Source organism: Monopterus albus, unplaced genomic scaffold (genome assembly GCF_001952655.1).
Source record: "Monopterus albus unplaced genomic scaffold, M_albus_1.0 scaffold19.1, whole genome shotgun sequence".
Taxonomy (NCBI): domain Eukaryota; kingdom Metazoa; phylum Chordata; class Actinopteri; order Synbranchiformes; family Synbranchidae; genus Monopterus; species Monopterus albus.
In genome coordinates this window covers 213,372-225,454 of record NW_018127899.1, presented here as the reverse complement: position 1 = coordinate 225,454, position 12,083 = coordinate 213,372, and the positions used below count along the sequence as shown (strand labels likewise).

General features: G+C 40.9%; 1 protein-coding gene across 1 annotated transcript; it reads right to left on the bottom strand.

Annotated features, from left to right (window-relative positions):
• Positions 1-3,241: 3,241 nt before the first annotated feature.
• slc2a12 (solute carrier family 2 member 12) lies at positions 3,242-11,269 on the bottom strand. The gene is made up of 6 exons (XM_020593614.1): positions 11,115-11,269; positions 9,770-9,890; positions 6,608-7,903; positions 4,768-4,890; positions 4,132-4,264; positions 3,242-4,030 (listed from the first exon to the last, which is right to left on the bottom strand). The coding sequence occupies exons 2-6, from the start codon at positions 9,864-9,866 to the stop codon at positions 3,928-3,930; spliced, it is 1,752 nt and encodes a 583-aa protein (XP_020449270.1). The 5' UTR covers positions 9,867-9,890; positions 11,115-11,269; the 3' UTR covers positions 3,242-3,927.
• Between the last annotated feature and the right edge of the window lie 814 nt (positions 11,270-12,083).

Here is a 12,083-nt window from a genome sequence, read left to right as displayed (position 1 = left end):
AGTTATAGTCTGATTGAATGTGTGGACAGGTGTCTTTTATACAGGTAACGAGTTCAAACAGGTGCAATTAATATAGGCAATGAGTGGAGGATAGGAGGGCCTCTTAAAGACAAACTAACAGGTCTGTGAGAGCCAGAATTCTTGCTGGTTGGTAGGTGATCAAATACAAACCTCTATAAATTATCCAAGCCTTTCCTGTGTACCCCAGCCTCATCTGTGCCATGTGAATGGTTTTTTTTCCAAAGCTGGGGAGATAGTCTGTAAAAGGAGAAGCTGCTTGTGTCTGAAAACTGTGGATATACTGTTATTTCCCAATAAAAACTCAAACAGTTGCACAAGCACATCCTCCTTGCCCACATACCCATGAACCTCTTTACCAATGAACCCCAAAACACACCTTGCCATGACATCTGTCTGAATCTGTAAAGCACATCATGAATGTAGCATTTAAATGTTTCACAACACAAAATATAAGTGAGGAGCATATAGGGTTACACTCAGATGTGCCAAATAAGACACACGGTCTTCACCATGAGTCCATGTTTATTTTATTGTGTCAGCTTGAAACCATACAACCATGTAGTGTAGTCGAACAGGAGTGCATGGTGAATCAAATCCCAAATAATCCATGAACTAATAAGTGACACATCTTGATTGCGCTTCATTTTCTTGACCACTAGATGTCCTGATGTGTCATTGAAGCCTTGAGTAATGAACCATTTTTGTGACTACTGTGTTGAAGCTTCAACAAAGCCTCTATCACCCATCACTAGTCACCAGTTCGCCATCTGTCCTTAGACGCTGTTGGTTTGCTACCATACCCCAAACACTGATAGGTGGCTGTAACCAGCTCATCAGTGTTCACTTCACCACTTCACCTGTCAGTACTGATGGTCCTCTGACACCCAGTGGGGCTGAGCTCCTGACACCCGAGGCTCCAACACATGCGCAGTAGCATGCTGAGGCGTGGTTTGGTCACGTGACTCGTGACGTTTGAAGCACTTTACTGCTTCATTCGGTATGGAAACTCCACCACTGGTTTAGTTGTCTTGGCTCTTTGGGGGAGCTGAGCTGAGCCTTCGAAGCAACATAGAGATTGAGTTGACAGAGGTTAAATAAAAACAGACTTATAAAAAATTGCACTTTGCAATAATAATGTCCATAATCACAATAAAAATAACCCCTAAAAACTCTATTAAGCAAGAATGATGAAATGCCATTTCAAAATAATGACTGTTGTAATAGTTCTTGAATGATTTCACAAATTGTCTAAGTATATATTTCAAGAAGAAGAATAACTCAGTCTTGGCACTGTTGATCTTTTAGAGATGCGCAGCAACAACAAATAAAACAAACACTGGATTAGAACTGTTTACATCAGGAAAGGTTGAAGGTTGAAGAAAGCTGAAGTGTTGCTAAGAGCTGACGGTTATTGCAGTCCCATAGACAAGCACACAGAGCTGTCAGAACCCTGACCTGCCGTACCAAATACAGTGGTGTTAACCACCGAGCTATCCGGCTGCTGGGTAGGCACACATTTAGAAAGTTTTCTGGTTTCAGTTTCTTACATCATTGTCACACGAGGCTGAGATTGCACAGGGATCTAAATCACACTCATAAAATGATTTATCGTGCAGCCCTCCGACCACCTCCCAAAAAAATGTGCCTTACTAGTTTATATCTATAGTAGTTTTTCTTTTATAATTTTTTCTTTTTTTGCATTTTCTTTCTGTATAACAGAAAAGCAATGTAACAGAGTGAAAAACACATTTAAAAAAGACAAATGCATTTCCTGAAGAAAATGCATGTGGATGTTCATTGCTGAAGGCAGACCAACCAGAATGTGTGTGTACGCGTCACTGTGCTACTGCTGAATCATACCTTTCTCTTAAGTAACAAGGAGAGGAAGTGGTTTAACAGAAAAGCACAATCCTTGTCATAATCTGCTCTCAGTCGTATTGAGTCCAACTTGCATAAACGCCACATATATATGAATGTAGGTAATAAATGTTTATGATGGGAAAGATGTTCACTTGTTGTCTTAAGTATGTGGGACAAAACCAGTGTCAACTGTAGATTTGTTACATTTTTTCATAATTTTGTATAAAAATAAGAGTTCATAATGAAACAGGCCAAAACCTGCTTTTCCATTATCATTTTTCCTTGTCTTGGGTTTCATGTAACAATTTCGATAATGATTTTCTAAGTTTCAGTGGAAAAAACATGAGGCTAAGTATCAAAGTACAGATTTTGAAAAACGTGCAGTTTTAATTGTGAACAGGTCAACATAAGTCATTCTCATCTAGTAGTAAAACATTCCAGTTATTAATTAAAGGTTTGGCATCACTAAAACAAATAAGAATACTCTATAACTTTGAGGTCTTTTTATACTACAACAATACTAGCTGATAAATTATCTACCTACTAATATTACTACACCTGACGAATTTATTATTTTTCCTTAATTTCTTTTTGAGGATTCAGCAGCCAACCATACAGTACACAGCGGAGCCAAGCATGCTCAATTATGAATAATTCTCTTGATTGTGTTCCTATAAAGCAGTGGTCCCCAACCACCGGTCCGTGGCCCGGTACCAGTCCGTGAGGCATTTGTTACCGGGCCGCACAGAAAGAATAAATTATTTATATAATTTCCATTGCATTGATTTTTAGAGTCTGGAAGATGTTTTATTATGAAAAACGACGTATCATCCACCTGTGCCCCTTGACACGTCAAGACGCATGTGTCGGTCACGACGTCACGTGATACGTTGCTTAAAAAAATAAGCCCGCAAACTAGCAAAAAACAAACGTCTTTGAAGGGCTTCTTTTCAAAGGGGAAAGGCCAACTGAGGAGCCAGAAGAGGAGCCCACGACCTCCACAGCAAATTTGAAATAGCAAATTTAACTCTCTTAGAGTTAAAATTAACACTCTCTCGGGGTTTATATGGGAACCACTGGAAAAGTGTTAAATTAACACTTTTGAAAGAGTTACAATTATAAACACTATGCAGTGTTACTTAACAAACTCTTACATCCTATCTTTGTGAAGCGGGCTTTTCTGCAGTGACAGCAACCAAGACAAAATTACGGAGCAGACTGGACATAAGGAACACATTGCGTGTGTCATTGTCTCCCATCAGCCCTAGATGGGACCATCTTGTTGCAGGGAAACAAGCCCAGGGCTCCCACTGATTCTGCATTATGGTGAGTTGATATAGTGTAGAATTATTGTAATTGCCTAATATAAAGTGTAATTGTTGCATTCAGATTACATGAATTGACAAAGGTTTTTGTTATTGGAACCCCCGTGCCACTACCCGGTCCACGGAAACATTTTCATGCATGAAACCGGTCCGTGGTACGAAAAAGGTTGGGGACCGCTGCTATAGAGTACCTGAGGGGAGACAGAGCTCTACCTCAGACTACTATGGTCTTCTTGCATATTTCTGTCATCGTGTACATTACAATATGTACTGTTGGTGCAACTACATTACACATAACAGGGAGCAGCACATAAACAATGTCATGCTTTCTGTTCACATGTTCTGTCTTATCAGCTTGTCATTTTGTAAAGCACTTTGAATTGCACCTGTACAAAAGTAGCACTCTACAAATAAAATTTGATTGTTTGAAGAATTCATTTGCAATCCAGCAAATAACCAAATTGTGTTAGCTATATTGCCATTTGAGGTGATTAGTGTTAGATTTTCAAGTAAACATACATATGACTAAAAGGCTTTATCAGTTCTGCTGGCTGGAGGGGAGTCGATTTCAGTCCCGGAGAAAAGGTAGAAAAATGTCTTTTTCTGAACTGCGACCACATGCTTAAATTAAACAGAGGTAAAAAGAAAAGGAATTAAATAACTCTTTCTCTCTTTATAATCTTCTGCAGATGAGGTGTACAGTTGTGGTCTGGTAAAGGAGTCAGTTTGCTTGGATCTTTGTAGATATGCTGCTGCTGCTGTTGCTGCTGATCAGACTCTCCTGAGGCCGAACCTGCCTACAGAATCTCACCTCAAAATGGTTTCTGGTAAAGCAAAAAGAGGAGACGGAAGATAAAGAAATCAGTTTCGTTAACTAGTTTACCAGACTGACAACAAACAAATTTATGCGCAAGCTGCCACTTACTTCTTAGCCAGTTCTTTTGATATCTCCTCCAGCGTGCGACCTTTGGTCTCAGGGACACAGAGGAAGACAAACACCAGGAGAACAAAGCTCATGGCAGAGTAGAGGAACATCACATTGGGAACACCAATCTTTTCTAGAAAAATAAAAAAACAAAGATACACTACTTTAAATTTCTGCACAATTCTGAAAATGTCTGTTTGTGTTCTGCTACAGCTGATAAAGTTTTGATGTGCTCGACAGGGATGACTGGCAAACTACCAGGTCATAACACTGACAAACCTCAATGTCGTCACTTCAGTTGCTGCTAAACCCTAACAGCATATCAAAGGTTCAGTGTTTAAATAGTGATTATTTTACATATAGTCTTCCTGCTTTTCTAATCTTACAGCACTGTGACTCATCAACAGCTGGGCCAGGAACATGGTGAGGCACACCTTTCTTTATTCAGGAAGTAAACAAGTGAAACTATGAAGTCTCTGGCTACAAGTTTGCTGGTTGCTGCCCTAATACATTCATCTTACTTTGCCTGTCCTGAGCAAAAGATAAGGGAAGTGCACAAACATGTGTCACAGTTAAAAATGTCAATTCACAATTGATTTGAACCTACACTTAAATTATAACCTTTAACACACTCACCTGTAATTGTGAGGAAGGTCACAGAGATGAGCAGGTTAGTGGCCCAGTTCACAGCTGACACCACACACACAGCCCTGCCTCTGACCCCCATTGGAAAGATCACACTGATAACCACATACACCACTGGAAAGGAAAAGAACATATACAAGGAAATAAGGCTCAGTTGAGGATAAGATACAACAGATATCACACAATCCATAACAAATTTGACCTGTTTGATTATAGTTAAGAAAGTTGTAAGGTTTGAAGGTGGGGGTCCACACTGCTTTGCCTGGGGAACTGGAGCATTTCGATCTCTACTTTACCTAAGCTTAGTTATTGTACAAGAACCGCTGTTGTACTTCAGTGTGTTACAGCCATTAGAGCCAAATGCAACAGACAAATTCACTTAACATACAAGTGCCTGTAAGTGCATATAGACCATAGCTGCTCTTATACAGTGGCTTCAGAACATCTTTAGATCCCTGGACTTTTTGCATATTATGTTGTAGATTTCACTTTAAATGGATAAAACTGACATCTGAATCCACAATGTATTACATTTAAATACAGAAACCTGTCATTTATAAAAGTATTCAGACCACTGTGATTGCGTTTGCTTTAAAGAACCAAATGGTTACTCTAACAGAACTTCATAAGTCCTCTGCAGAGATGGAAGAACCTGCTGGAAGAATGACCATCTCCAAACATCATGTCTGGTGAAAACCAGGCATCAGGAAGGCTAACACCATCCCTACAGTGAAGTATGATGGGCAGCACCATTCTATGGGGGTGCTTCTCAGTGGCAGGGACAGGGGAACTAGTCAGAACTGAGGGTAAGATGAATGTGGCCAAATACAGGATCCTCCTTAAATAAAACCTACTCCAGGGCTTGCAACCTGAGACTGGGGCAACACTTCACTTCTCAGCACAACAATCAGCCAAGTCTATACTAGAGTGGTTTCAGGACAGGTCTCTCCTGGTCTTGAGTTGCCCAGCCAAAGACTTAAACTCCATCTGTGGAGAGACCTGAAGACGGCAGTTCACAGGCACTTTCCAAACTAACAGAGCCCGAGAAGATCTGCCAGGAAGAATGAAATAAAATGCCCAAATTCAGGTGTGAAATGCTTTTAGAGCCTTACCCAGGAAGATGCAAAGCTGTAACTGATGCCAAAGGAGCTTCTTCAAAGTAGTGAATTAAAGGTCTGAATACTTTTGCAAATGAGAGACTTTAGTTTACATTTAGTGGGTGATTTTTACTCATCGTTTTCATTGTTTTGTTTATTTACATTGATTAATATATTAGCAAAGTCTTGACAAAAACTAGACTAGAATGGATTTTTATTCAACATCATTAAAAAAGTCTATGAGGATATCCATATGGCAGATACAGAAGTTGTATATCAGAGACTTCTTTTAAGCCAGAAGGAACAACTGCAGAGCACAGCCTCAGGGCGTAAGACAATATTTGTTTTTGTTTCATGTGGCTGTCTATGCTGATCTGTCTACACTGCTGCTAAGCTTAAAATGAGAAGGCAAAATTCATCCTTTCAATTTATAACAGTCTGAAAAAAGGTGAAGAGGTTAAATTCTTTCGGAAGCCACTGTATAGTGAGATACAACAGAAATGGCCTGCTGTTATCAACTCCATATCTGGGGTGAAAGCAGTTCTTGTCTTGACACTTCCCTCTAAATTAATAACTGGTAATACAAGTTTAACCAAATGCTAAACATGAAACTCAAATGTGCAACCCTCGTTTAAAAGATAAAACGGCCTGAGGGTGTCCTTGTTCATTTTAATTTGTGTGTGCCTGTGAGCATAAAGGAAGGGGTGAACAGAACTAAATAACTGGGTGCTTACTTGGCCCAAGGCTAATGGAGAAGGCTGCAACATATACCAGCAGGCTGATCAGTGATGCCCACTTCAGTGTGGAAGGCACTTCTACATGAGTCCTTCCTCCTTCCGACACCCCAGTCTCACCATCCTCTCTGTTAGTCCTCTGTGCCTTGTCACTGTCCCACTGGCTGGAGAGGCGAGCGGAGAAAATGTCACTGCTGTTCGAGTCTGTTGAGGTTCTATTTAAATCCCAGGGCGTGTGTGTGTAGTTTAGTGTAGTCTGACTTTGACAGACGCTGGTGAGCTGAGTGTGGTTTTGCAGTGTCAATGTACCGAGCACCGCTAGTGACATTCCCATTGTGACAGCACCCACACACAAAAAGCTCTTAGGTCCCAAACGGTCGACCAGCAACACAGCTGGGATGGTGCCTATTACTTTTACCACTCCGAACCACGTGGAGGCCAGGGTTGCTGCTGCGTCACTGTTGAAGCCTACACTGCGGAGAAGTGGTGACGCGTAGGAGAGGATGTTCGGCTGACCAGTAGCCTGCTGGAGGAAGACCAACGTTACACCTGTTAGCAACCTTGAACGCAGGTTGGCCTTGGCACTGAACAACTCCCAAAAACTATGCTCTGACTCTTCTTTTAGTCCAGCCTGGATGTCCCTGAGCTCCGCTTCCACATGTTCCGTAACCCCACCTCTTAATCTGGCCAGCACTATCTTGGCCTGCTCCACTTTACCTTGAGCAACCAGAAAGCGTGGACTGAGTGGAAGGAACACGAATGCACCTATTTGAAGCAGCGCCGGGGGAATCACTAGTCCAAACGTATACACCCAGCCATGAGGCAGAGTAGCAAAGGCGTAACTACAGCTGAATCCCAGCATTACACCTACAACTAACATCAGCTCATACAGTGTCACCAACAGACCCCGCCTCTCCCTCGGTGAGATCTCTGCAATGTACAGGCACGCTGCTGTCCCAGACAGTGCTGTTCCCATACCAACTATCACTCGACCCATAGTCAGTGAAACAAGTGAGTTGACAGCGATGAGGACGATGGTGCCTCCGACCACTAGTGCGGCACTGAGGACCAAGGAGCACCGGCGGCCGTAATGATCAAGAATGGGACCTCCGGCCAAGCAGATGAGGAGAGCACCGAGCAAGTGAGAGCTGACCAGCAGTTCCTGTTCCCAGCAGGAGAGGGCGAGGAGGCCACGCAGCTGCAGCAGAACTCCAGAGGTCAGGCCCATTTCATATCCCAACATCAGGCCACTTAGAGAGGCCACCACAGCTGCTACCACTGCTAGCCAGCTGCAGCCTGGAGAGAGGGACAGAAGAGAGTCAGAGAATATACTCAGGCAAAAGTGAAAACAGGGTAAAATGCCAGAAATCATCAATAAAACATTGTAATATCTAAAAAAAAAGATATTTCAAATAACTGAATGCCATACTGTCTGGCAGGGCTACAGCTTTTTGCCCTGTAGGTTTACTCCAACCATGACGTCGCCCTGACACTGCTGACTGTGTGGAATCAGAGGTCAGAGGTTCACAGGGAAAATGCTGAAGCAATTTTGTAAGCTATTGTGTGAATGTGTGTGAGAGAGAGACAGAAAGAGAGAGGTTAAAGTCTGAGTTTGTTTTCCATGTGCTCTATCACTGTGACCTAATATGCATTTGTTATCATTAGAGCGAGACAGATAGGGAAGGAACACGTGCACGACTGATGAATTCAGCATGCAGGCACATAATAGATCATTTTTATCTCTGAATCCAAAGATCCAAAATTGTTATTTGATACTGACACAAGCAGTCCTAAATGTCACCAATATTGTTTGAAGTACTACAAATGGTTTAGTTACAACTGTCTGGATAATCGTGATAATAAGGCTTTTTTCCTTTTTGTTCTGATCTGATTATCATGGTGCAAGATGCAAGAAAAACAGAGACACAGCTGCAAACTGCAGGGTCCTGTTGCACCACACCCTCTCTCTCGACCAGTTATGTGATATTATCTAATAATGGGGTTACACTGTTTAATGTGCTAAGACTATTCAGGTCTTAACTTTTGCCCTAGCTTCACTTCTCAGGCTTTGAGGTTTCTGCTCGACTTAAACTAAGGAAAGTGGTTGTCATTGTTCTATTGTGTGGAGCTGATAAGAATAATTGTTCTCAAGTAAAGTAACATGAGACAGATTCTTAGCTATTTAAATGAGACATCTGTACAGCAATATTGCAAATATATTTTACAGCTGCTCTCTATACTGTTTTTAATCCAGAGAGTGTTTCTTTTCAGCCATGTGCTAGTGTACATTAAAATGCACAAATTACCACAGCTAGAGGCTCCACAACTGGGAAATGTTGTTCAGCCTGTCATGACCCGACAGGTAATAATCGTCCCAAATTCAGTACCAAGACACTTCAGTATTTGTATTTTCATGCATCCTAATCAAGCACAAATGTTGTAGTATCACATTGCAGAGACTGTCCAAACTTCCTCACAACTGTTGGAAACAGGTTTCTCTTCTTTTGACATCTTGCTGCTGCACAAATCAACACTGTGCAGGATGTTCCAGATTCTCAAGACTCAGGGGTAGCGCTCTTGCATTTTGGCGTGCAGGTGCAGGCTAATAAACCCTGATAACAATTATCAGCAAGAAAAAAAAAACTAACACATTTACAGTTAGTCACATTTTTGGCATTAGGCCACCAAGGTCAGAATGACCATCACGCAAGCATAAAAAAAAGTTGTAAACATCTTCTGGCTTCATCATTTACAGAGACTGAGAACATAATGGTGTGAAGAAGTTGCACATGCAGCAAACTACAGGTTTGATTTGGCTGAATGACCACAGAATAACATCTGGATAACTTGGCTGAGCAAAACACGGAGGAAGGCTTTTACATCAATCCAAGTTCCAGACTAGCAGGTGGGATGCTACTCAATAATTTAACTAGTTAACTCAGTTAAATTTTATATTAGACATAAATGTTTATGGCAGATCAGTCGCCAGGGAATGCAGGGAATGTTCCTAAATTTACTAAGCAGGTTCACCACACTTAAAATTTCAGAAATTTAAGCCTTAAACAAATCATGGACACACCTATGGCCTAGATCTGTACTCGCATCAAATAAATTTGGTGAACTTTTATCTGATAAAAAAATGCTATTGGTGTAGTAGTGTACCTGTGCCTTTGGGTGGGGTCAGTTTCTGGGTTTCAGAGGATAGGGTGCCAGTGAGGTAAGAGCTCATCTTCTTGGTCTCGCTGTTGGCCTCCATCATCAGCAACCTCTAACTGTGGGCCTACTGCATGTAAAACAGATACACAACACATTCAAACAAAGAAGCTTCATTCAATCAGTAAAATAAGCTAACATCCAACAGACCCTGCCTGTTTTGCACATAGCCACTAAAATGCTGTCAGACCAGTCCTGAGCTGTGTCGATGGAGACTGCACCATATTAAGGAGTCAAGTCCTTATGAGCTATTTGAAAATTCTAATAGTGTCAGCAATTATACTTGACTTTGAGAAATAGAAAAGGTGTCCTTATCAAAAAGTATTTTATCAAAAGAAACAATAACATTTTGATTTAAGTACACACTTCTACTGAAAGCAACTCAAAAAGGTTACCAATCCTACCACACATTTAACGCTCTCAACGTATGACAACCTATATTTAGTGCTACAGACACATTGATACCACAAAAAAAGTACTGAGAAGAAACCCAGTCCTTCCCATGAATGAAACAGAAGACGTTTCATTTCATCCTTGTAACAACTGTCAATGGCTACTCTGAACATTGAGACATCATGAGGGAACAGAATGTTTGTTCACATTTGATTAAGAAAATAAGGCCTAATTATGTCCCTTAAAATCACTTCAGAGTAACCACACCAGTTGGGGCATCTGTTCACTTTTTCCAAGCTGCAATACACATGAATTCTAACGTAGGAAAGCGGTTTAAAAAGAAATAATAATTATCAGTCCCTTCTTTATTGTCTCAGTCACCAGCTGTTGCCTTTTAGTGGCCCTGGATACATACAGGCTTCCGAAGGAAAGCCCTGTCATAAATACCAGCTCTGTGAAGCTCACAGTGGACAGTTGCAGCTGATGGGTTTCTTGTTAGCTTTGACTTTTGACATCTCTTCTGTTTTGCTATTTTGCTCCATTTGTTTGACATATGGACATGTTGGAGACTATAGCCAAAAGCTGTCATCATAAGTGCACTTTCCTAGCCCTGCAAAAGCATCTTATGAATGCCACAGCTTATGACTGACGTTGCACAACTTCTTTCTCATGCTTGTTTGTTTTTCTGTCCCTTGTAACGCCATGACTTCAGCTAAAATGCAATTTTGTGGAGGGTCAGAAACCACAGAACCCCCCAAGAAACGCAACGTCCTTGTAGCAAAAGCCAAAGCTAACACTTTCATTAGACACTAACTTCAAGTGCGAGCTTGTCCACTTTCAATGTGTCAGCAAACAACCATTAAAACTGCAGTAACCGCGTTTGTAGTGACACTGTTCCTACCTGACGCCCCAGCTTTGCTTTTGCTGTTAGTTTAGAGTCCTATTTTTCGGTCCATTCGTTTTTTTCTTGAGACTTTTCTTGCGCTAATCAATCTCCTATCGCTCTTGTCGCTGCACGCATTCAGCTGTTTTGGTGAAGGACTGTGAGATCCCGCCTACAACTGACCAATCCACCAATAGGAAACGCGTGATAGACTTTAGAACGCCCAACATGAGTTTCTATTGGCCCAAACATATTTGTGACGTAGTGTATGGCACCAGATGGATGACCAGTTTTTGGCACTGAAAAATAAAGCTTGGCATTTAAAACAAAACCGTTACTGGAAAAAACACAACTGTATAACTGGATAAGCAAACATTGGCATTGAAACGTTTGCATGGAAAAAGGGGTATTAAAATAAAGTATTAATACTGGAAAAATGACAATCTTCTTTTTTTTTTTGTTAACATAAGTCTTTTTTTATGCCAAAGTTGTTTTTCTTTCATTGACAATCTTCTTTTGTCAGTGTTTCAAACAGTCTTATACTCCTTGATAATCTAATCCTGACTAGTTTTTTTCAGCTATTGTTTTGTTTTCAATGCCAAGCTTTATTTTCCAGTGCCAAAGAATAAAGTCATCAATTTGGGACCATAGTCGTGCTGATAGAATCATTGTATGTCATGGATAATGATAATGTAGGTCAAGGTTAAATAACTACCATTTTCACTGTGCTTTTGTATAGCTTCCAGCTGCAACTACAAATGATCCTTAACTTATTCGTTTTTTTTTTTGTTTTGTTTTTTTGCTGTAACCATCACCCGACAATAACTTACACCTGATACAATAATACTCTTTCACTCATACTGCATGTAAAAACATTGGGTTGGTATCTGCTGTTTTGCTTGACAGTCACAGATAACAAAATGTAGCCTAATGAAACACTCTGTGCTTGGCCCACATTTCCAGTGATGTATTTAGATGTTCTGACAC

What these genes read in the sequence shown, in the direction of transcription:
- slc2a12 (XM_020593614.1), bottom strand. Translation starts at nt 9,866, where the DNA reads ATGATGGAGGCCAACAGCGAGACCAAGAAGATGAGCTCTTACCTCACT. An exon ending in CTCCATTAGCCTTGGGCCAA is followed by an intron (nt 4,891 to 6,607) that starts GTAAGCACCCAG and finishes TTTCCTTTCCAG; the next exon opens with TGGTGTATGTGGTTATCAGT. An exon ending in TCAAAAGAACTGGCTAAGAA is followed by an intron (nt 4,031 to 4,131) that starts GTAAGTGGCAGC and finishes TTGCTTTACCAG; the next exon opens with AAACCATTTTGAGGTGAGAT.